The sequence below is a fragment of the Vulpes vulpes genome, chromosome 4 (assembly GCF_048418805.1).
Source record: "Vulpes vulpes isolate BD-2025 chromosome 4, VulVul3, whole genome shotgun sequence".
Taxonomy (NCBI): domain Eukaryota; kingdom Metazoa; phylum Chordata; class Mammalia; order Carnivora; family Canidae; genus Vulpes; species Vulpes vulpes.
In genome coordinates, this window is record NC_132783.1 from 12,236,564 (window position 1) to 12,263,101 (window position 26,538).

The following is a 26,538-nucleotide window of genomic DNA, read 5'->3' on the forward strand; positions in this document are numbered from 1 at the left end:
ATTCATGAGAAACACACAGAGAGAGACAGAAACAGAGGCAGAGGGAGAAGCGGACTCCATGCAAGGAGCCTGGTATGGGACTCGATCCCAGGACTCCAGGATCACACCCTGAGCCAAAGGCAGAGGCTCAACCACTGAGTCATCCAGGCATCCCACCACAGATCATTTTAAATAAGCCTTTCCTATCCAAAACTGGCATATTGTTGCCACATTAAATTAGTTACTACTGTCCGTTTTCAAGTTATTTTCTGAATTTATGTAGGATGCCTAACAATGGCACCATGCTATGTAGTTATGAAGACACTTATGGTCTTTTGTAAAAATCAGTATTTATTTTATACCAGTTCTCTTTTCAGACAGAAGACGGAATAAATGAAAAAAATTAGTTACTAAGTCACATATAACTAGCACAGGGATTGTTCAATGCAACAATATACAGAAGTTAACTCCATTTAATTTACAGCTTATTTCATAACAATATTTTATTAAGATATACTTCACATGTAGTAAAATCACAAATCTTAAACATACAGCTTGGGGGATGTTGACAAATGTATGCAACTACATAACTGTCAGCCACATCAAGATACAAAACATTTCATTTTCCCTCAAATCCCCTCATGTCCCTTTTCCAGACAATTTGAATCCTCTGCCCTCACCCAAAGCAATCACTGTTCTGAGATGCATCACAACAGCCTGGTTTGGCCTATAATTGGCCTTCATATAAATAGTTATACAGAATGTTGTATCTGGTTTATTTTGTTCAATGTAATGCTTTTGAGATTCATGTAGGCTCATGCATGTACCAGTAGTCCATTCGTTTTCATAAGTAGTATTCCACTGAGTATATTGTAGCTTGTCTATCATGTGGATAGAAACTCAATTGTTTATAGTTTTGTGTTATGAATAAAACTGCTATAAATACTCATTTGAGTATATATTCTCTTGAGTATATACCTAAGAATGAAACTGCTGAAACACAAAGTAGGTGTGTATTTAACTTTAGAAACTTCCACTTTTCCAAAGTTCTTGTACCATATACTCCATTCCTATCCATTGTGTATGAAAGTTCTAGGTACTCCACATTCCCATTATTGCTGGACATTATTCCCATTATTGTCAGTCTTTTTCAGCTTTAATCATTTAACCAGTGTGTATATTTTGTAGTTTTAGTCATTTAGTGGTATCTTGTTATGGTTTTAATGTGCATTTCCTTGATGATAAGTGATGACACTTTATATATTTATATATAAACTTTATATATTTACTTTTGTATATTTTTTTTCTGTGAAGTTTCTTTAACTGGCTTCTTTTATTACTGATTTACAGGAGTTCTTCACCTATTCTGGGTAAGAATCCTTTGTCAGATATGGGTACTTTTAATATTTTATTCCAATCTGTGGCTTGCTTCTTCACTTAATGGAAGTTTTTGATGAACAGAAAGTTTTTATTTTGATGAAGTCCAGTTTCTCTTTTTCTTTTAAATTATTGCTTTTCATGTCCTATCTGAAAAAAAAATATTTCTCTAACCTGGATTACAAAGATTCTCTCCTAGATTTGCTTTCACTTCACCAGTTACATTTAATTTTTCTGTAGACTTTTAAGTAGGAGAGAAGGTTTTGATTTTGTTTTCATGTTTTTTATAGTTATTTCAATACCATTTGTTGAAAAGATTATCCTTTTCCTTTTTAAATACATTGGCACCTTTGTAAAAAAGATCAGCTGATTGCACATTGTTCTTTCTAGTTTCTCCATCCTGTTACATTGATGTATTTGTTTAAACCTATGCCAAGGGCACACTGCATTCATTATCGAATCTTAATAGTATGTTCTAAAGTCAGATTGTATAAGTCCTCCAACTTTGTTCTTTTTCAAAATTGTTTTGGCTATTTTGAGGTCCTTTGTATTTCTTTTTTTTGTCTTTTTAAAAGACTTTATTTATTTATTCATGAGAGACACAGAGGGAGAGAGAGAGAGAGAGAGAGAGAGAGAGAGAGAGAGAGGCAGAGACACAGTCAGAGGGAGAAGCAGGCTCCCGGCAAGGAGCCCGATGTGGGACTCGATCCCGGATCCTGGGACCACACTTTGAGCCAAAGGCAGACGCTCAACTGCTGAACCAGTCAGGCACCTCGGTCCTTTGTATTTCTATATAAAATTTGAGTCAGTTTGTCAATTTATACTCCCTCTGGGATTTTTAACTGGGATTGTAGTGAACCTATAGATTAATTTAGAAAAACAAATTAGGTGGCTTATTTTCTCCTATATAAAGAAATCTATAGGTAGGTAGTCCAGATATGATACATTACTCTATTGCACTGTTTAGAACCCAGGCTCCTTTGTCTTGTTGCTCAGCTGACTCTTCATTGACTGTCTCCTCATTGATACAATACAGCTAGTGTGTTACCTCAGGTTTCAATTATGCAATTCAGGAGAAAAAGACAAAAGGTAAAAGGTATGTGGCAGCTGAATCTTTCACCTTTAAAACATCTTTACTTAATGATCTACTGGACAATGTATACATACATCTCATTAGTCTGAACCGTTTTATCATATCATTTCTAACTGCAAAGGAATCTGGAAAACTGTTTTTATGTAGTGCCCCTAAAAATTCAAGTTCTGTTAGTAAAAAAGAAGAGGATAAAATATATTGTCAAACAGACAGACAACTAGGTATTCCGTACAAGTAATAAAAGTCCTTAAGGGCAGCCCTGGTGGCACAGCAGTTTAGCGCCGCCTGCAGCCCAGGGTGTGATCTGGAGACCCTGGATAGAGTCCCACGTCAGGCTCTCTGCATGGAGCCTGCTTGTGTCTCTGCCTCTCTCTCTTTCTCCCTGCATCTCTATGAATAAATAAATAAAATCTTTAAAAATAAAATAAAATAAAATAAAAGTCCTTAAAAAAAATTCTTCTGTAAGACTGCTAATCTCTCAGTTAAGAAAGCTAGTGAAGGACCAGGTTTGGTGGAGAAGTTCATAGATGATCAACTAGATGGCTTCAAACTCTGAACTATATCACAATACAAAATTTGAAAAACTCTAGACTAGGAGTATTTGATGTTTACAAAATAAAATGAAGACATTTTGGCATCTGATTTAACAGCATTAAGAAAATGTCATTTGTTTGTAAATGAAAGTAGAATCTGTTGCCCCGATTCAAGACCATTTCATTTCCTTCCACACACTAAAAATAGTCACAAGACAGGGAAAACAGATGGTTAAATACATATGTAACTTAATGATGCCTTAATGGATATGGATCTCCTGTCAACTGAAATAGGTCATTGTTTTCAACCCATTTCAACAATGCACAGAAGATTCTAAGTAAAAAATTACTGTACATTACACGGAATTCAAAAAAATGCACAAATAACATATTCTAGTCTCAGGCTGGCTGAAGTTTAGGGAAATGGAAAGAAATAACGATGTTGGTTGACAGAGTCAGGGATATCTGGGGTGATGGTGATGCAAGGCAGATAGAACTGACTGACATGATGACTCCTAGACTAAATGACTCTGAGAAACATTTTAACTTTCTAGATAAAGTCATCTACGAACTTCCTATTCTCTTGCTAACTCATATACAACTTGCCAGAGATACTATATTTTCACTGACCTCCATGAAAACAGTTCTTGAAATGTGCTGGCGGTATCATGATTTAAAAAGATTATACTTATTATTGGTTTACCTTAAAAGATACAGAGGGGGGGATCCCTGGGTGGCGCAGTGGTTTGGCGCCTGCCTTTGGCCCAGGGCGCGATCCTGGAGACCCGGGATCGAATCCCACATCGGGCTCCCGGTGCATGGAGCCTGCTTCTCCCTCTGCCTATGTCTCTGCCTCTCTCTCTCTCTTTGACTATCATAAATAAATAAAAATTAAAAAATAAAAAAAAAGATACAGAGGAGAAATGACTGATATGGTCATCTACTATACTCCTGTACATCAGGTTTCTCTGTTAGCCACAGCTCTGATTCTGGTTGTTTCCATTCTTCTCCAAGCAGTGCGTTAAAACCGAAAGGCTTGAAATATTCCAGACGATGGCTAAACACAAAGAAAAAGAAGGTGGGAATTGAGATGAATTATGCATTTGTGAAATAGTTGTCCTGAAGGGCTATTCATTTTGTCACATTTGTGACAGAACAACATTCTATTTTAAAAATACCAAAGGGGGGATCCCTGGGTGGCGCAGCGGTTTGGCGCCTGCCTTTGGCCCAGCGCGCGATCCTGGAGACCCGGGATCGAGTCCCACGTCGGGCTCCCGGTGCATGGAGCCTGCTTCTCCCTCTGCCTGTGTCTCTGCCTCTCTCTCTCTCTCTCTGTGTGACTATCATAAATAAATAAAATAAATAAATAAATAAATAAATAAATAAATAAATAAATAAATAAAAAATAAAAATACCAAAGGGGGATCCCTGGGTGGCGCAGTGGTTTGGCGCCTGCCTTTGGCCCAGGGCGCGATCCTGGAGACCCGGGATCGAATCCCACATCAGGCTCCCGGTGCATGGAGCCTGCTTCTCCCTCCGCCTGTGTCTCTGCCTCTCTCTCTGTGACTATCATAAAAAAAAATTAAAAAAAAATTTAAAAATACCAAAGGTAAGATGTATTCTATATGTACAACTTTTTTATTCTTGCTATCACTCAGCTCTGAAATTCACCCACATCTCAAAACACTCTTAATTCTACAAAAGCTCCCTCACACCTGAGAGAAGAAATAAAAATCAACACTCAAAACCTGTCTCATTCTATCTAGCGTTAGAAAAATATTATACTCTCAGAGATGTTTTTACATTCAAATTTTGAAATACTTTATAAGCCATATAGATAATTGTTTTAAAGTTTCAGCTCTGTAGCTTAGAGGATAGACTACTTTGCCAAAGGAAGAGAACTTAATGTAAAGGATATTTAATCCTAGTTCTGAAAAGAAACTAGAAAGAAATTTCTAGGAAAAGCATTTACCTATTGCGGCTTACCAAGGAGAGAAAGCCTTAACTAACATGTAACAGTGGATGTTAAACTGTGTAGGAAATCATTCTGTTCTGGCTCCATCTTATGATGGATGTTATCAGGGGAAGAGAGCCAGAGACTTAACTGAAGGGCACATTTTCAAACAGCAAGGAAGGATTTATTAACCCTTTACACAGGAAACACACAGATGTCTCTGGCCATTAGCTCTGAAAGGGATCATAAATGAATTTGCAACCATACTTTGATACCAGCTGTTGCAATACTAAGAAAGGCTTTTCTCATACTGCTATGGAGATATAAGTGCTCTACTGACAAAAGTAAGAGAAACTATGTCTGTCCAAAGTCAGTCTATCAAGTACTTACTGGGACCATCAGGGAATATAGGACTCTACTAGGTATTTGTATACATATCTTCTTTGAGTGAAAATGTTACTACTGTTCTACACAAAATTCGTTTTCAAAAAAACTCAGAGTTGAAACATATTTTCATTTATTTTCTACTTACAAATCAGGTTTTTGTCCTTGCTGCAGTTCATGTCGAGGTACAGGGTAAAGAGCTTCATAGTTTCTCTTATCTTTTGATCCATGAATAGCAAATGCATTGAATTTTGTCACATGTGGTGGAAAATAACTCCAAGGAAGATAAGCTCTACCTTCCCATTTTGTCTCTCCTGTGCACACTTTGTATGACAGAGCAAGTTCTTTCTACAGAAATAACAGGTAAAATACAAAAGGTACATTTAGATCTATACTTTAAACATTTTATATAGGATATGTATATAACATATATGTATATTACATATTTAAGGATTTTGTCTAATATTTTTATTTACTTACTTTCCACACATTTCTTCTTCCAGAGAGTAAAAGCACCAAATGTTGTCCATGACTGTCAAAATTAAAATTCCTCATGAGTGTTTGAAAGAAACAAATGTTATTTTCTTTACTTTCCTTCATGTCTGCAATATGTGCATATCTACAATATGAATATTGGATAATTATAGGGAGAACTAGAGTGTTCAGTTACTTAGAAATATCATCTTTGAGTATCTCATTTTTCAGAAAACTGCAGTCAAATGCCTAAAGCTACACATGTTCAGACTGCCTCTTAAATTTTGTAAATAAGAAATTACATAAAATACTTCAACCAGTTAGATGTTACAAAATATGAAAAAGGGTGGGAAATACCATGGTATCTGCTGCTCAAAATAAAACCCATATCAAAAACTAAATAAAGTACTCTAAAAGAAGCTGGCACTGATTTCTAAGTCTGAATCCAACAACTTTACTAAAGGTTACTTCTGTAAAAAAAAAAAAAAAAAAAACTGTCTTGAAGCTCATTAGGAAGATAGAAAATAAAAACATAGATTGTCTAATAGAAGTGAACATGCTGAAGATTTTAACTTGTATCTATTCTCTTCCACAACTGTCCTCTCAGTTCTGTCTGCCTCTTGTATTTTCCTGCTTTACACCATTAGTTTTTGACACTAATGTCACATTTTCAAAGATAAAATATATCCTCATATGGAATTCTAACAAGAGTGCATAATTGGGATTAGCCAGGTCAGTAAGAATTAAAGGATTTCAAATAGCTACATGAAACAAATTTACTGTCAGTGGAAAAGACTAAACATTTCCTCTCAAATGGACTGTTGTGAGCTTTTCAGAGAGGACTTTCCTTCAATAAACTATTTTTAACAGAAAACAAGTATTGGTTTTCATTTAAAAGTTCTCAGCTTATTTTTATTATGCAACTTTAAGAATATCCTAAAAGGAATAAAATTCCTTGCAAATTAAAACAATATTCTTCATGTTGCTTTCCCAGAGGTTAATTAACCATCACATGAGTTGATTGCCTGAAGCAAATGCATGATTCTTGATTATTAACTGTCCCGTAATAAATGAAACCAAACTACTCTACAGACTTTAACTTCTTAATAACTTAAAAATATATATTTTAAATTATTAATTTCATACATAATGGTTATCATATAATTTAAAAACAAAAGAGAATCTAATTATCCTATTCATCTACTACGAAGTCATCACTTTGTGAAAATAAACTGGTATCATCTAATAAAATTAAAACTAAGGATAAAACTTTAGAATTCTATCCAAGTTCTTAACTGCTTTCTAGACAAGTTATAAACCTATTTGCCTTAGTTATCTCACCTGTATGATGAAACTAATCACATAATAATTGAAGTTTTCTTACCTCACATGACAGTTAAATCATAGTTTTTAGTAAAAGATTCTGTCATGTTAGTTAAAAGGTAACACACAAAGATATATGACTATTCTCAAAAATAAAATTGTGAACAGCTATGCTTTCCAAATTACAATTAGCAAGAAATCAAATTAAGGGAAAAGAAAATGGTATCTCAAATCTCATTCAAATCAACTGTTTGGGACTCTGTCCACCCAACAAAGATACAGAGGATACTGGATATTAGATACAGAGAGGTATTTAAAGGTCACTTAAAATGAATAATGGCAATACAAGAAATATTTCATTACTACTTTACTAATTCAGAATTTATATGAATTTAGAATTTAGATGACATTTAGATGACAGCCATAAATTTATATTTTACATATATAGGAAAAAACTGCCAACCAGGTAAAGAGGGTTCCTAAAGGACTGGTCAAATTTGAAAAGATTCCAAGGTTAATATTTTTGATAAGTCTAAAAAAAACCTATGTGTGATTTAATTTTTATCCCTAGCGTTGAACACAAAGTGACATAGTATACACTCAATAATTCAATGATGAGTAAAGAATACATAAATACATAATTGTGTAATACATAAAATTCAAGTTTAATCTAGTCATTTAAAAAATTCCCTAAAAGAATATAGTTCAATTCATTATATCTATATCTCCCTTTATTTCTGAATAGCTAATACATAATGATGCAAATTTCAGAATAAGTAGTGAAAGTTTGTTATTTATAATAATAAATATATTTATATTTTTCACTTTACAAAAAACTTTACAATTTATTAGAAAACCAGCCACATTAGTGAATTATATATATATATCAGCATATTTTCAAACATTTATAAAATATGATATATTTACTTAAAATACACATAACAATACACATAATTCATATACATATGTATAATGTATAATGAATAATTAATTCAGATTAGCATTCTTCCTTTTGGTTGAGCTTTTACCATGAATCATATCATTTATAACTAGAAATTAACTGTATTCAAATTATATAGTAATGAGTTAGAAAAAATTTTATACTTACGGACAGAGTTCAACTTCTAAATATTGTTTGGTTATGTCATTCAAGAAAAATGCTTCCACAACTTTTGAAGAGATAAGACATACCAAGAAATTTAACTTTGCTTCAGTAATAAATAATTTGTTTATTTTTTAGAATATAAAATGAATTAACTCAATATTTTAATTTTTTATTTTATTTATTTATTTATTTATTTATTTTTTATTTATTTATTTATGATAGTCACAGAGAGAGAGAGAGGCAGAGACACAGGCAGAGGGAGAAGCAGGCTCCATGCTCCGGGAGCCCGATGTGGGATTCGATCCCAGGTCTCCAGGATCGCACCCTGGGCCAAAGGCAGGCGCTAAACCGCTGCGCCACCCAGGGATCCCCCAATATTTTAATTTTTTAAAAAAGATTTTATTTATTTATTCATGAGAGACACAGAGAGGTAGACATCGGCAGAAGGAGAAGCAGGCTCCCCATGGGAGCCCAATGCAGGACTCGATCTCAGAACTCTAGGATCACACCCTGAGCCAAACACAGGCGCTCAACCGCTGAGCCACCCAGGCGTCCTAACTCGTTATTTTTAACATGATTCTATCCCCACATGAAAAGGACAAAGAAAATAAGCATACATTGCTTGGAAGAGGAAATACATAGAAAATAAATCATCAATTTTTTCCCATATCCAACTGTCCTAAGTTAAAAATATTAACAAAGCCTAGTGTTAGGTGAGATTCAAAAAAAAAAAAACATATATATATATATATGAATGCTGCTACACAGACTTTGAACCAGTTATCTTCTTCTAGGAATTTATCTTAAGTAAATAATCAGACAACTGAGAAAAGAAATAAATATAATGCTATTCATCAAGCATTGCTTAAAAATTGGGAATGATCTAAATGGTTATCTCTAATGTACAACTAAAACTCCTATTATACAGGAGAGCTGTTAAACATTACAAACAAATATACAGTTAAATTTTTTTGATATGGGAAGATAGCCATCATATTTGATAAGCAGGCTGCAGAAAAATAACCAAATGTGCATGGAATAAGAATATCCCCGTGTGCCTGTGTCTAGATGTCTACAAAATATGCATAGATCTACAAAAAATGACTGCTTATCTTTGAGAGGGAGAATACAGGTAGGTGATTTTTCTTTTTATAATTTCCGGGAGTTTTCTGAACATATCATATTTTAAAAGTTATTTAATTATGAAAATAATACCTATTTCTTATAAATAATTAAAACAATACAAACATGAAGTAAAAAGTCAAAGTCCTTTTCTTCCCACTTTGCTCTAAAACCTGTCAGACTTTTTCTGTCCTTCTACAACCTATTTCACCTGCATAGATTTTAAAAAATAAATATGGAATCATACTTGCCTACAACTTTCCTTTTTCACAAACAAACAAACAAACAAACAAACAAACAAAAAACCCCCAATCTTTCTGGCATATAGAAACCTAATGCTTTTAAATTACTACATAGTATTCTTCTATAAAATGTTATAATTTATTCATATAATCCTTTAAGATAAACATTTAGGGCAGCCCGGGTGGCTCAGTGGTTTAGGGCCGCCTTCAGCCCCGGGCCTGATCCTGGAGACGTGGGATCGAGTCCCACGTCGGGCTCCTGGGATGGAGCCTGTTTCTCTCTCTGCCTGTGTCTCTGCCTCTATCTTTCTGTGTCTCTCATGAATAAATAAAGATAAACATTTAGGTTATTTCCAGTTTTCCATGTGTTATTTTTATAATGAAATATCTAAGATACAGATACAGTTCCATCAACAAGTCAGCCTTGTCCCTTTCTAAGTCTTTAACCTAAATGAATTAGAATGCTTCCATGATGGTTAATTTTATGTGTCTACTTTAACCACGGTACCCAGATATCTGGTCAAACATTATTCTAGATGTACTGGTGAAGGTATTTTTTGAAACAGATTTAACATTAAATCAGTAGACTTTTGGTAAAGCAGATTACCCTCCATAATGTGGCTGAGTCTCATGCAATCAACTGAAGGTGTTAACAGAAAAAAAGACAGACCTCCCCTGACCGTGAAGGAATTCTGCTGGCTGACCATCAGACTCAAATTGCAGTATTAGCACTTCCCTAGGTCTCCAGCCTACTGCTCTACCCTGCATATTTTGTACTTGCCAGGCTCCAAAACTACATAAACCAATTCCTTAAAATAAATCTCTCTTTCTCTATACACACACCCTATCTCTTTCCCTCTCTCGCTCCCTCTCAACCCTGTTTCTCCAGAGAACTCTAATACATATTCTAATTACTATTTTGCATACTCATCTTAAAATCATTTTTGCATCTTCTCTATTAAACACTGTATTAAATTCTGGGAGTACCTTAATAGGCTTACAATCTAATCAGACATGAAAGTGGATGCTCCTAATAAAAAATATTAAAAGGGAAGGAGGCATGGGTTGCTGCTACATAATTAAAAAAAAAAAAAGAAAGAAAGAAAACACTTAGTTCAAAAAAAAGTGGTTTAGTGAAGGATTCTTGGAGAAGGTGCTATCGAAGCTCCACATTGAAAAATGAGTGGGAATTGGGGGAAGAAGAACGATGGAAAGGGCATTCCAAGGTGAAGAGAGAGTATAATCAAATGTACATGATTAGGGAAATATTGTCCCTTAAAGAATTAGAAATAGTTCAGTCTTTCTAGACAGACATTTCAACACATGAAGCGTAATTCTGCAAAAAAATAAGGGACTAGGTCATTGAAAATCTTATACAAAGATCATAATAAGAAGGGTGAAACTATCCTGAGAGGATAGAGAGCCTGAGAAGGTTTGTAAGGACCTGAATTATGAGTTTGAATTTTCATTTTTGATAGATCACTCTGGCTTCTAAGTGAAGGATGGATATAGGGGCAAAAGACTATTAAGGAAGCTTTGACTAGCCAAGGTAAAAGATCATAAAGGCCTAACTTATGGTAGGGATGTTGTGGATGAAGAAGAGGTACTAAATTAGAGAAACATTTAGGAGGTGAAGCTGATAGGACTCGTGAATGCATCCAAATATGGAGAGTGAAAGAAAGGAATATCTTCAAAAGATCTCATATTTCTATATCTAATGAATTAAGGTATTATAGTGACTGGGCACATGGGGATAGAAGCATGTTTGTGAGAGAAGAGGATGAGTTGAGCTTAGGACTTCTTGAGTTTGGTGGCTATAGTACCTCTAGTAGATAAGTCCCATTAATGTCTACACCAGTATGTAGCTGGTATATACAAGTTCTGTACTGGTAAAAGATAACATGTTTTACATATTATTTATCATTGACAAGATGCATGCTATACAGATGTTAGTATGGACTACAAGAATCATCAAAGGTTTCTTTAAAGAAATGAAACCTATATTAGACCTTGAACTAAGTGCATTAGAGTGGAGAGAATAGGATGAGAAAAGGTACATGGGTGAGAATATGCATAGATAGTAAGACCATTAGTCTTTCAGAAGTCAAGAGCTTTTGGTTGACATATGATTCTACTTACATATGGAATCTGGAAAACAAAATAAATGAGTAAACAAAAGGCAGAAACAGACCCATAAATACAGAGACAATGATGGCTGCCAGAGGGTGGAGAGGGTAGAGGGTGCCGAGGGTAGGGGGATAGGCAACATGAATGAAGGGGAGTGGGAGATACAGTCTTCCAGTCACAGAACGAATAAGTCACAGGGATAAAAGGCACAGCATAAGGAATATAGTCAGTGGTACCAATAATAGCTCTGTATGGAGATTGATGGTAGCTACACTTGGGGTGAGCATAGAATAACATATAGACTTGTGGAATCACTATGTTGTATACCTGAAACTAATGTAACACTGTTATATTTAAAAAGAGCTTTTGATTGAATAGGATAGCCCAATTCATGAGTACTCTGAAAGCTTATAGAAAGGGTTTGAACTTTATCTCAGGGATACTTATGGTTTGTAACCTGAGGAATGGAATCATAAAGAGTATTTCAGAAAGATAAGTTTGGTAGTTTAATTAGAAGAGGATCATATAGCAAACCTGGCACAATGTAATTTCATGGCATGTCTTTAGTCTTCATTTGACATGTGAGATTAATTGCCAGTATAATATAAAAACTATATTTTTTTTAAAGATTATTTATTTATTTATTTATTCATGAGAGGCACAGAGAGAGAGAAAGAGACAGAGACACAGGCAGAGGGAGAAGCAGGCTCCATGCAGGGAGCCTGACGTGGGACTTGATCCCGGGTCTCCAGGATCACACCATGGGCCAAAGGTGGCACTAAACCGCTGGGCCACTGGGGCTTCCCTAAAAACTATATTTTTTATTAAAGTTAATAATATTTCTATAAGTAAAACATCCCCGAACTTCCACAAAGAAGGTTTATAAGGTTAAAGTGGCAATTTGAAGATACTTAAAGACAAAACAGAAATGCTGAACTTTTCTTAAAAAAGGTATCAGAAGTAAAAGAAAGAAATATGGCAGCATTTAAAAGTCTGGATTTGTTACTGCCATTTTTCACTGTTCTCGTTATATAGCTGAAGTCACATAGGTGATGATGAAAAAGTCAGAATGAGAGATTGGTAAAGAATGGAAGAAACCACACATGTCAGTTGTTCAGAAGAGCATTCACTTCCTTACAGCAAGATAAAAATAATAGTTCTAGGAGAGGTTATTATAAAAAGATTTATGTTTGCAATAAAATACAGTACTTCCACTTACCTTCATAATCCCACAGTTCATTGAAAGGTTTTCCTGGTTCTCCGAGTGGGGCTGGAGGATCATTGAAAAATGGAGCACTAACTTCCATCATCACTCCTCCATCGCCCGGATTCAACCTGACAAATGCTGGCTCATGCTTCACTGGAAGACCATCCCAAGTGTGTTCAATTTTAAAATCCATCTGAAGACTCTAAAAGAAAAAAAAAGTTTAAAAACTCTTTAAAAATATACAAATGTTTCCTTTAGTTAGACATGAAATGACAATTTCAATGCAAAAAAAAGCAGGCAGTAAGGGAGCAAAGTAACAAGAACACAATTCTGAGAGTCAAAAGGCTATTAGCCTTATGGCAAACCATGGACAGGAGTTCTATTATAAAATAGGTAGTTGGATCCTAAAAACTTTAGAATGAAGTCTAGATCCAGCTCAAGTCACCTTGTAAAGAGTATGTCAAAATCATTTTTAAAAACAGTAATTAGTCCACTGAAGAAACTGTGTACATACGACTATAAACACTTGAGTTTCTAGGTCATCCTTTGTCTTCTAAAATGTGCAGGTGTCTGAATTATTGGAGCCGTTGGGAATCAATATCTTTATAATAAAATTCAATCTGATAAAAAATAACTCTATAAATCAGCAGAAGCACTGCTGTTAACACCTGTTTCTTTGACCAAAACCCTTTCTTTTTGAGTAGCAGATGAAGGGTGGTGGGGGTCGGGGGGCTCCAACCATTTCAAGGTTAGTAGAGTTTATATTGTCTTCCTTGGTCTCAGGGTATAGATTTTCTTAGTTTCTTCAATTGTTGAAATTTCATGTGTTAAATGACTACATGTTTGGTGAATCCCTTCTCTCTGATTGAAAAATATGAACAAAATTTATCATTTACACTTAAAATAGACTAAATACATTTGATACAAGAAGTATTTGCATTTTAGATTTTTTTCTTTAAAAAGTAAGTAGACCTACATACTATTATATTAATAGAATTACATTTTTTTATTAAACAGTATGGATCTGGCATTTGATAAATATTATCTCATTTAACTTCACAACAAACTTGGGGAGGAACCATTTTTATAGTCCTTACAAATGAAGAAACACACACAAAACAAACAAACAAACAAACAAAAAAAAAAAAACAAATGAAGAAACAAATTTGTCCACGGTCACATGGCTAGCAAATCATGAAACTGAACCAATATAGGCCATGTTTTCCGAGATGAAGATATTTCAGGAATCTGCAAGAGGATGCAAACCTTATTTTAAGAGTGGTGGATTCCCCAAATCATACTACATCATTACGTCTTGTTCAGAAGATAATCCTGATTAGTAATGATGCTATCTCTAGACTTTAATTTCCCTTATCTGCAGTCTGTGGACTTCCTTGCTCCGCATGTTACTTTTACTATAAATAATAAAGTTATTAAGTTTTAAATAACTTAATAGGTAGCACTACTTTACACCCCCAACAGGAGTACCTCTTCTTTTATATTTAATTTCAATGAATAGATACTGAATACCTCCTAGGTACCAATCACAGGGAGATCCAAATATTTAAGCTCTGTGGAACACAGGAATCCAAGATCTCTGAAAACCTTTTCCTAAGTATGCAGGTCTTCCCAATTTTCACTACATGTTAGCAAATTTTAATTGATAACCTCTAAAATAAAAAAAAAATAATAATTCTAGTATTATAACCCATTTACCACTATTAGTATGTGAGAAGACAATACATTCAGCAATTTATATTCTTTACTATTAAAATAAACTCAGTGAATGATAAGACTGCATAAATTGATTCTGATTTGTAGTACTGGCTTATATGGAATAAAGTACCTCAACAATAAAATAACTTCCTTTAGTTGAAATATCAAGGCACATTCTTCATATATAAATGGATAAACCTCAATCTCAAATTTTAGTACTAATAAGTATTATCTTAAAGCATATGGGAAGAAATAAAAATAAGTCAAGATATTAGAAATGCCGATTAAATTTGATTGATACCAATATGCTAAGAGAATATGCTATTCTCCTAATTTGGAGCTTAACAATCCTGGCAAAATATAACATAGTGACTAGGAAGCTTTGGCAGATTCACTCATCCTCCACAGAACCAGTATATCTACAAAAATACTGCACACATTAAAGGGATCCCTATCTAATCATTGGGTTTCCACTAGGGAGTTTTCAATTCCCAGCTTTCAGGCACTCATCTCTATGTTCAAATGGAATTAAAGCATTTCCAGCGAGTTGATCCTAAAAATGGCCTGTCATTTCCATTCACACAATGTGGGTCTTGTGGTCAGAATGAGGTGTAGTTTACACTTTCAAATTAATTCAAAATATAATCTTATCTGAAAGAAGAACTTAAATATAAAAGCAGAGCTACTCTTGTTGGGAGTATAAAGTAGCGCTACCTCAAGACTTTCTACTGGCCCTTTTCCCTGATTTTTTTGAGCAGTGTTTGAAATTAATGCAAGAGGAACTGAAAGAATATGTGACCTCCAAACCAGCTCTGCAAGAAATTTTAAGGGGGGACTCTTAAAATTCCCCTTTAAGAAGAAGTTCAGTGGAACAATCCACAAAAACAAGGACTGAATAGATATCATGATGACACTAAACTCATACCTTTCAATAGTAACTCTGAACGTGAACGGGCTTAATGACCCCATCAAAAGGTGCAGGGTTTCAGACTGGACAAAAAAGCAGGACCCATCTATTTGCTGTCTACAAGAGACTCATTTTAGAGAGAAGGACACTTACAGCCTGAAAATAAAAGGTTGGAGAACCTTTTACCATTCAAAGGGTCCTCAAAAGAAAGCAGGGGTAGCCATCCTTATATCAGATAAACTAAAATTTACCCCGAAGACTGTAGTAAGAGATGAAGAGGGACACTATATCATACTTAAAGGATCTATCCAAAAAGAGGACTTAACAATCTTCAATATATATGCCCCAAATGTGGGAACTGCCAAATATTTAAACCAATTAATAACCAAAGTGAAGAAATACTTTGATAATAATAGACTTATACTTGGTGACTTCAATGTAGCTCTTTCTATACTCGATAGGTCTTCTAAGCACAAGATCTCTAAAGAAACAAGAGCTTTAAACGATACACTGGACCAGATGGATTTCACAGATATCTATAGAACTTTACATCCAAACTCAACTGAATACACATTCTTCTCAAGTGCACATGGAACTTTCCCCAGAATAGACCACATCCTGGGTCACAAACCGGGTCTGAACTGATACCAAAAGATTGGGATCGTCCCCTGCATATTCTCAGGCCATAATGCATTGAAATTAGAACTAAATCACAACAAGAAGTTTGGAAGGACCTCAAACACGTGGAGGTTAAGGACCATCCTGCTAAAAGATGAAAGGGTCAACCAGGAAATTAAGGAAGAAGTAAAAAGACTCATGGAAACTAATGAGAATGAAGATACAACCGTTCAAAATCTTTGGGATGCAGCAAAAGCAGTCCTGAGGGGGAAATACATCGCAATACAAGCATCCATTCAAAAACTGGAAAGAAGTCAAATACAAAAGCTAACCTTAAACAAAAAGGAGCTAGAGAAAAAACAGCAAATAGATCCTACACCCAGCAGGAGAAGAGAGTAAATAAAGATTTGAGCAGAACTCAACGAAATCGAGACCAGAAGAACTGTGGAACAGATTAACAGAACCAGGAGTTGGTTCTTTGAAAGAATTAATAAGATAGGTAAACCATTAGCCAGCCTTATTAAAAAGAACAGAGAGAAAACTCAAAAAAATAAAATCATGAATGAGAAAGGAGAGATCACTACCAACACCAAGGAAATGCAAACAATTTTAAAAACATATTATGAACAGCTATACGCCAATAAATTAGGCAATCTAGAAGAAATGGACGCGTTCCTGGAAAGCCACAAACTACCAAAACTGGAGCAGGAAGAAAGAGAAAACCTGAACAGGCCAATAACCAGGGAGGAAATTGAAGCAGTCATCAAAAACCTCCCAAGACACAAGAGTCCAGGGCCAGATGGCTTCCCAGGGGAATTCTATCAAACGTTTAAAGAAGAAATGATCCTATTCTACTAAAACTGTTTGGAAAGATAGAAAAAGATGGAGTACTTCCAAATTCGTTCTATGAGGCCAGCATCACTTTAATTCCAAAACCAGACAAAGACCCCACCAAAAAGGAGAATTACAGACCAATATCCCTGATGAACATGGATGCAAAAATTCTCAACAAGATACTAGCCGATAGGATCCAACAGTACATTAAGAAAATTACTCCCCATGACCAAGTAGGATTTATCCCCGGGACACAAGGCTGGTTCAACACTCGTAAAACAATCAATGTGATTCATCATATCAGCAAGAGAAAAACCAAGAGCCATATGATCCTCTCATTAGATGCAGAGAAACCATTTGACAAAATACAGCATCCATTCCTGAGCAAAACTCTTCAGAGTGTAAGGATAGAGGGAACATCTTAAAAGCCATCTAAGAAAAGCCCACAGCAAATATCATTCTCCTTGGGGAAACACTGGGAGCCTTTCCCCTAAGATCAGGAACAAGACAGGGATGTCCACTCTCACCACTGCTATTCAACATAGTACTGGAAGTCCTAGCCTCAGCAATCAGACAACAAAAAGACATTAAAGGCATTCAAATTGGCAAAGAAGAAGTCAAACTCTTCCTCTTTGCTGATGACATGATACTCTACATTGAAAACCCAAAAGCCTCCACGCCAAGATTGCTAGAACTCATACAGCAATTTGGTAGCGTGGCAGGATACAAAATCCATGCCCAGAAATCAGTGGAATTTCTATACACTAACAATGAGACTGAAGAAAGAGAAATTAAGGAGTCAATCCCATTTACAATTGCACCCAAAAGCATAAGATACCTAGGAATAAACCTAACTAAAGAGGTAAAGGATCTATACCCTAAAAACTATAGAACACTTCTGAAAGAAATTGAGGAAGACACAAAGAGATGGAAAAATATTCCATGCTCATGGATTGGCAGAATTAATATTGTAAAAATGTCACTGTTACCCAGGGCAATGTACACGTTTAATGCAATCCCTATCAAAATACCATGGACTTTCTTCAGAGAGTTAGAACAAATTATTTTAAGATTTGTGTGGAATCAGAAAAGTCCCCGAATAGCCAGGGGAATTTTAAAAAAGAAAACCATATCTTGGGGCATCACAATGCAAGATTTCAGGTTGTACTACAAACCTGTGGTCATCAAGACAGTGTGGTACTGGCACAAAAACAGACACATAGATCAATGGAACAGAATAGAGAACCCAGAAGTGGACCCTGAACTTTATGGTCAACTAATATTCGATAAAGGAGGAAAGACTATCCATTGGAAGAAAGACAGTCTCTTCAATAAATAGTGCTGGGAAAATTGGACATCCACATGCAGAATGAAACTAGACCACTCCTTTTCACCATACACAAAGATGAACTCAAAATGGATGAAAGATCTAAATGTGAGACAAGATTCCATCAAAATCCTAGAGGAGAACACAGGCAACACCCTTTTTGAACTCGGCCACAGTAACTTCTTGCAAGATACATCCAAGAAGGCAAAAGAAACAAAAGCAAAAATGAACTATTGGGACTTCATCAAGATAAGAAGCTTTTGCACAGCAAAGGATACAGTCAACAAAACTAAAAGACAACCTACAGAATGGGAGAAGATATTGCAAATGACGTATCAGATAAAGGGCTAGTTTCCAAGATCTATAAAGAACGTCTTAAACTCAACACCAAAGAAACAAACAATCCAATCATATAATGGGCAAAAGACATGAAGAGAAATCTCACAGAGGAAGACATAGACATGGCCAACACGCACATGAGAAAATGCTCTGCGTCACTTGCCATCAGGGAAATACAAATCAAAACCACAATGAGATCCCACCTCACACCAGTGAGAATGGGGAAAATTAACAAGGCAGGAAACCACAAATGTTGGAGAGGATGCGGAGAAAAGGGAACCTTCTTACACTGTTGGTGGGAATGTGAACTGGTGCAGCTACTCTGGAAAACTGTGTGGAGGTTCCTCAAAGAGTTAAAAATAGACCTGCCCTACGACCCAGCAATTGCACTGTTGGGGATTTACCCGAAAGATACAGTGGCAAGGAAACGCCGGGACACCTGCACCCCGATGTTTCTAGCAGCAATGTCCACAACAGCTAAACTGTGGAAGGAGCCTCGGTGTCCATCGAAAGATGAATGGATAAAGAAGATGTGGTCTATGTATACAATGGAATATTACTGAGCCATTAGAAACGACAAATACCCACCATTTGCTTCAACGTGGATGGAACTGGAGGGTATTATGCTGAGTGAAATAAGTCAATCGGAGAAGGACAAACATTATATGTTCTCATTCATTTGGGGAATATAATTAATAGTGAAAGGGAATATAAGGGAAGGGAGAAGAAATGTGTGGGAAATATCAGGAAGGGAGACAGAACATGAAGACTCCTAACTCTGGGAAATGAACTAGGGGTGGTGGAAGGGGAGGAGGGTGGGGGGTGGGGGTGAATGGGTGACGGGCACTGAGGGGGGCACTTGACGGGATGAGCACTGGGTGTTATTCTGTATGTTGGTAAATTGAACACCAATAAAAAATGAATTTATTTAAAAAAAAAGAAATTAATGCAAGAAATATTGAATATACTTCCACCAGCTGGGAGGAGTGCCATGGCTGACATGGCTGACATGGCTGACAAGGGTAGAATGTAATTTTGGCTTTGATTGCATAAAATGATTTTAGTTTCCTACTAGAGTGACAAATTTGTTAAGTTGCTTAAAGAACACTAATGTTAATCCAAGTGTGCATAATATTTATAACAAAATTAACCTAAAAAGTATAGTCCTGCCCACTAGTTTATAATGTAATCTAAAGATAACATGGATCCAGAGAGAAACAACTGATTCTCCTTCCAACTTCCTGGGGACCCGGGATACTTAGAATTCTCTCTTGAAACTTAATTCTTACTGCCTCTCAATTTTGTATGCACATGTGCTCATATGAAATAAAGACAATTCAACTGTCAATGTCCTTTGTGACCTATGCTAGTGTGCATCCCCCACTCTACTTTTTATCATTCTCTGCTGCCTGTACATTGCTCAGTTTTGATTCACAGCATTATACCACGACATGTTTGTTTATTGTCTCCCCATTCCCAGCCAGAATGCCTATAAGTAATACGAACTCATCATTTATTTGTCAAGTGAATAATCCTCCTAGTTTTTGGATCCAAAATTTCATGCTTCTAAGGTTTTGTGCAAAATAAATCAATTGTATTCATGGTATCACTCTCTTTCAGTTAAAACAATAGCAAGTAACTAAGATAATATGTCATATCTAGAAACTTCCTTTCAATTTAGTTTATCAAAGGTTACCTACTCACTTTGTTTCAGGTGCTGTACCAGGTGTTAGGGAAATTAACTATAAGCCTAGGGGAGTTAGGGATGTGTCTCATGTAGCTAAACCAACGAAGTCTATTATCAATTGGTTTATTTTATAGTCCAATTTGATAAAGTTGGATTCCTACACGAAACTAAGTTTTTCTTTTTTAAGATTTTATTTATTTGAGAGAGAGCAAGAGCGGAACATATAAAAGAGGGAGAGGAAGAGGGAGAAGCAGACTCACAGGTGAGCAGAGAGCCCATGTGGGGCTTGATCCTGGGATCCTGGGATCAGACGCTTAATTGACAGAGCCACCCAGGTGCCCCACCAAACTAAGTTTTAAATGAATCAAAGATTTAAACATAAAAACTATATTAAAAGAGAAAAATGAATTTTTAAGACAATGTTATAGTTGAAAAAGCCTTTTAAGATATAACCCCAAACTCAAAAGACAGAAAAGAATGATACATTTGGCTGCATAAAATTAACAAAACTGAAAGCAAAGACCTGCCTACACCCACCCAAAAAAGCCCACCATTACAAAAATCAAAAGACAGTTGGGGAAAAAATATCTACAACTCATATTTCAGACAAATAACTAACTTTTTCAGTGTTCAAAGGGGTCCTAGAAATTAATAAGGAAAAGATCAATACCCCAACAGAAAAATAGGATAAAACAGTTAACAGAAAGTAAATGCAAAATGTTCAACCTCATTTATGATAGAAATGCACATTAAAGCAACAATAAATTACTATTTTCTTGTATTGGAAAATTTGATAACACGATGTGATAATGCAAAACAATGAAAAACAATCACATATTGTTGTTGGGGCATAACTGGCACAGCTTCTGTGAAGAACAATCCTTCAAAATCTATCAAAACAAAACATGCAAATATCCTTTGACTCAACAATTCTAGTTCTAGGAGTTATTACACCTGCACATATTCAAAATGACATAAGTATAAAGATATTCACTGCAACACTGTCTACAATAAAATAATGTAAGCAATTTAAATACCCATAAGTACAGGACTGGTAAGGAAATTATGCTATATCATGCAATGAAATACTATGTAGCTGCTAAAAAAGAATGAAGCAGCTCTATATATATTTAAAATATACTAAGGGAAAAAAAGCAAGGTGCAAAATGTATGAACTTATTTCATTGAAAAAGAAGACTATTTGCATAAATGTTTGTCAATGCATATACTATCTCAGAAAGCACAGACAAGAAACCAGTGGTGGCAGTGGTTACCTCTTTTGAGGCAATTGCTGGAGACAAGAGTGCAAGGGAGGCTTATTTTCAACTGCTATTACTTAAAACAACAACAACAACAAAAACTGCCTGAATTTTATACTATTAAAAAATAAATGAATGATTAAAAAGTGTTTTTTAAAGTCCATGTGATATACCTCCTCTCTATTCTATATTATATATGCTTAACATTTCTTAAATGTCAGAATGAATACTGGGAATATTATTGAAGGAATATATTCATTCAAGGTGATCACCAGCCTATTATGCAATTTTGATGTTGGCTGTTTAGACTTCCTTAGAAGAATGTTTATCGTTAATCTGTGTTTTTCCACATTTTAACTTCTATTCCTCAAATTACTCTTTCATCCAAAAAAAGTCACAATTTTAAAATTATTTTCATGCTTGTTTGCATTATGGAGAGGCCTTTAAAAGGAAAGTTGAGAAAGGAGAGAACCGCAGAGCACTAAGTGTCCAGGAGACAAAAAACATTCCACAAAGGTTAAAAGAAGGAAGTAATGGAAAAGATGTTTTCTCAGAACGTTTTACAAGGGAAATTTCCAAATTCTTCTATTCACGAAATTGCCTTTAGTTTCCTATAATTATGTTTCAGTTTGCATTCTTGCTTCCACCTGCACCCCTGCCCGTTTATGAGAGAAACGGAGAAAGGAAGCAGTCGGAAAGTGGGAGTAAATAAACTGTGCCAGCAGAAGCAGCAGCTGAAAAAGAAGTTACCAAAGAAAAGGCTAACAAGACTGGGCGAAGCTGCAAGTAAGAAGCGAGGTAAGGACGCTAAACAAGAGAAGAACACAGACCGGGAAGCTCTTTTTCCGTTCAAGACTCTCAGCTCGCTGCTTTCTGCGCAGGTGACTGAAGAGGGCTCAGCCTTCGGCTCCGCCCAGCTGCCTACACATCCCAGGGGGGTTGGGCGTGGAGGACCGAAGCCAACTCGTCCTGGTTTTACAGGAAAGGAAAAAAAGGAAGTGAACCTCTGAACTTTTGATCATTCTACTGAAGTTTGAGTGATTTTCTAGAAGGAGAAGGAAGGGTAATTCAGCAATATAAATACCATGTAACAATCTGAAAATGAGCTGTAAATTCCAGTTCAGGCAGGCACTTTCCAACTATGATCACCAGCAAGTCACTGTAAAAAGGATTTTGTGAATGGAGATACATATACATAAATATATTTAGCACAGTGCCTAGCATGTATGTAGTAAATACTCAGAAAACATTAGCTGTTATTATTAAAGTATACACAGGTTTGCGTAAAGAATGTATTTTTCTGTTGAAATTTTTTAAATTATAGGTTACTTAAATGGTTGTCCTATAAAAACTAGACTACAAGGCAGGATAGTCTAAATGACCCTTGAGATCCCAAAATATAGTTCTGGTTGGTTCAGTCTTACCTATTCCAACAGTTTCAGTATTTATCAGCTTATTTTCCTTCATTTAGTGTCTCCCACCCAAGACAGTGTGAACTTACTGTTTCTATACAGGATTAAATGTAAATTCATAACATAATCATACATAAACTTTTAAAGTTCTCAAGAAAAGGCAATGATTTACAGAACTACTCTATTTCTAAATAATAAAATAATTCTGTATTTTGGTTGCTGAGAGTTACCAAAATGTCTACAGGATCTGTGGGTTTAATTCAGCAAGCAGTCACTGGACCTGAACTTCACAGCTACTCTGAGAATACTGTGCATATTCTACATGTTTAAATAAATTCACCATTTTCTCCTGATCTGCAACAGCAGATATTACATTAGTGTATGGTCATTATTCAATTATTTTCAGGTAAAGTATTAAAGTACACCATATGAAGCTGCAGAAAAATCACAATTTCATATGGTTTAGCATAAGTATGTTTTGCTCATAACATACTTTTAAAAACTTCTTTGGGGGAAAGCAGCTTTCGTATTTGTTTTACGAAAACTATTATTTTTGTTTTATAAAAATCATTTGGTGGGAGAGGGAAATGAGCTCTTGCTCAATGGCTCAATTTCCAACTTTGTATTCTTCATGATGCTTTCCACATGGTACTGGCTGCTTGATGTCAATTTATTAAACAAATTAATATTAGTAAGAACTATAAATTTTCAAAGGTTTTCTTTATTGAAGAAATATATCTAACACAAAAACATGAAATTGGAGCTAGAGAATGGTTAAACACATGATTTTTCTCATTTCTCATTCCTTGCACTCAATTACACTGATACTTTCCAAGCACTGGAATTCCTTGTACTCAATTACACTGATACTTTCCAATCCACCGAATTCCTTAAGTTAATTCCTTCACTGGGTATTTTTGAACCCTTATTGGATTCCAGGCTCTCTAATGGAGCCTAGAAACAAACTACAAAACAATATGATAGAGACTGGATGGAGGAAGAAGCACAAAGTATTAAGGAAGCACCTTCCTTGGGGAAAGTGGGTAGAGAACACAAGAGAACTTTTAAAAGCAAGCAACACTAGAGGGGATACTTTAAGGATAAGTGGAAGCGTGACAATTTTGTTTCATAAAGATGAAAAATATTTTGTAAAAGCTCCATGCAAAAACCAGTAGAATCTTACAAACCAGCTTCCCAAACAAACCCCAATACTATAATTTGTATTGAACTTGACCATATAAGCCAAATAGCTCAAGTATAGAGATAAAAATTCCAACTTCAGATATTTAATTTACATAATGCAAAGACCACTCATCATTTATATGCAGAAAGTGATCTTTGCGTTCACCAACACTAATACATCTTATCAATATCTAGTGTAGGTGTGGAATTAAGTTTATAACTGATGCCAAATTAACTCCAATGGCAACATGCAGATTCAAATGTAGGAGAACTTAAAGTCTAGTCCTCGGGGAGCGGGGGAGGAGCTCATGAAAAAACAAAAATAATAGTTTTCATAAAACAAATATGAAAGCTGTTTTCCCCCAAAGTTTTTAAAAGTATGTTATGAGCAAAACATACTTATGCTAAAACCTTTCAAGAAAGAGTTGAAGTTGGCCCACTCAATCTCTCCCTCCAGTAAGTTTAAGATTTATTTATTTATTTATTTATTTATTTATTTATTTATTTATTTATTCATGAGAGAGAGAGAGAGAGAGAGAGAGAGAGGAGCAGAGACACAGGCAGAGGGAGAAGCAGGCTCCATGCAGGGAGTCTGATGTGACTCAATCCTGGATCTCCAGGATGACACCCTGGGCTGAAGGCGGCGCTAAACCGCTGAGCCACCCGGGCTGCCCTCCAGTAAGTGTTTGTATGAATGACCCCGAAAACCACATCAGGTTCCATGTTCACTAACAGAAAGCTAAACTTTTTCTAGTGGTTATTAGACATATCTGCATACTGAACTGGAGCCAGTCTTCACAGGAAGGGATCACCTCATTCTCTTAATAGCGGGTATGGAGAAAGCTTCAGCACTTCAAATCCCTAACCGGACACAGTTGGACGATTCTAACATTGCCTCGTTTATAGAATATTGTGAGTACGGCTGTAAAACTTTAACTGTTCAAGAAAAAAAGCCAAATGGAGCTACATCTTGACCTTCACTAAACTACTGTTTAGTGTTTACAAAACCAGCAATTCAGTGCTGGTTTTGTAGTAGTGCCCAACCAAAATTGGTCCTGCACCTACATGACTGTTTAGTGTTTGAAAATAAGGTTTTGGGCGCGATACATTACTACAAAAAGTGCTAAATGTATTAACAAGAACTTGCTGCCGACTGTATTTATAACAATTATTTTACATTTGCAGAAATGTAGCGCTTTTCCTCCAAATTTCATAGGTGTAAGAAAAAAGCGGGGAAAGGTGCACCATGTTTTAAACTTGCAAATAATTTTTTTTGAAATCCAGATTCCCCACAGGAAATTGTCACCACCCAGACCACACACGTCTCAGCCTTTTACAAGCCAACAGACTGACTGAAGATTGTCCACAGTTCCTAAGATTTAGCACATATACAAAAATAAAACTTTATAAATTAAAAAAAAAAAAACACAATAAAAACTTCAATAAAAACACAGTCTATTCTTTTTAACAGTCTATTAAAAAGCACTAAAATTAGTGGCTAGCTTCAAATTAACATTCTTACTGCCGATGTTGAAATTTCCTCCGATTTTATTATTTTTTTAAAGAGTTTATTTATTTATTCCTGAGAGACCCAGAGAGAGAGAGAGAGGCAGAGACACAGGCCGAGGGAGAAGCAGGCTCCGGACTCGATCCCAGGTCTCCAGGGTCACGCCCTGGGCCGAAGGCAGATGCGCAGCCGCTGAGCCACCCGGGCTGCCCACTCCTCCAATTTTAAGGTAGGGCTTAAATGCAGACTAAATTTTTAATACTGGAAGTTGTCATTTTTCCCTCAGATATTAAGTTTTGCCTAATTTTTTCTGACCAAAAAAAAAATGTAACTTTTTTGTTCTTTTTGAGGAAGCGAAGATTTGCAGGACCTTTGCAGCACCTCTAACCACGCACGCCTTCCTGACACGGCTAAACACAGCTCGTCTCCTTCCCCTGAAGACCCAGAGGGGCAGGGCCGTACTTAGCTTGTGGAGACCAAGCCCACGTCCAAGATCCTCCAGAAGCTCCGCTCTGGGGGCGGCCTCCGAAGGCGCCAGCTTGGGCTCCGCCTCCAGTCAGACGTCTCCTCACTTTCCACACCCGCTCCTCCTTTCGGCCAGCAAGCAGGTTCCCTCAGTCCAGAAGTGCCAGGCATCAAAGATTCTGGGAGCGTTTAAAATACGTGCTTGACGCCCTCCCTACGTTTACAACTTGGGGGGTTTTCTTTAAAAACCGCACACGCTGCACAGAGCCCCGGGGCTCGCCCCCCGGCGGGAGCCTGCCCGCAGCCTCGGGGGTGGCTCCGCGCGCCGCCTTCCGCGTTCTCACAGCCCCGCCCAGAGCTGGACC

At 36.1% G+C, this 26,538-nt stretch overlaps 1 protein-coding gene across 6 annotated transcripts; it reads right to left on the reverse strand.

Moving 5' to 3' along the window:
- Positions 1–310: 310 nt before the first annotated feature.
- On the reverse strand, positions 311–26,528 carry C4H4orf33 (chromosome 4 C4orf33 homolog). Of its 6 annotated transcripts, none has more exons than XM_026014292.2 (7): positions 26,171–26,528; positions 22,692–22,766; positions 12,933–13,122; positions 8,226–8,286; positions 5,801–5,852; positions 5,469–5,668; positions 311–4,039 (listed from the first exon to the last, which is right to left on the reverse strand). In XM_026014292.2, the coding sequence occupies exons 2-7, from the start codon at positions 22,692–22,694 to the stop codon at positions 3,919–3,921; spliced, it is 627 nt and encodes a 208-aa protein (XP_025870077.1). In that variant the 5' UTR covers positions 22,695–22,766; positions 26,171–26,528; the 3' UTR covers positions 311–3,918. The 6 variants fall into 6 exon arrangements, with proteins under 6 accessions (XP_025870077.1, XP_072611366.1, XP_025870078.1 ...); XM_072755265.1 differs by having other exon boundaries at positions 5,801–5,939; XM_026014293.2 differs by lacking the exon at positions 22,692–22,766 and having other exon boundaries at positions 26,171–26,515.
- Between the last annotated feature and the right edge of the window lie 10 nt (positions 26,529–26,538).

Coding starts and splice junctions, on each gene's coding strand:
- C4H4orf33 (XM_072755265.1), bottom strand. Junction 5,669..5,800: donor GAAGAAGAAATGTGTGGAAA/GTAAGTAAATAA, acceptor TTATTTCTGTAG/AAAGAACTTGCTCTGTCATA. Junction 4,040..5,468: donor CAAGGACAAAAACCTGATTT/GTAAGTAGAAAA, acceptor CTTTGTGTTTAG/CCATCGTCTGGAATATTTCA.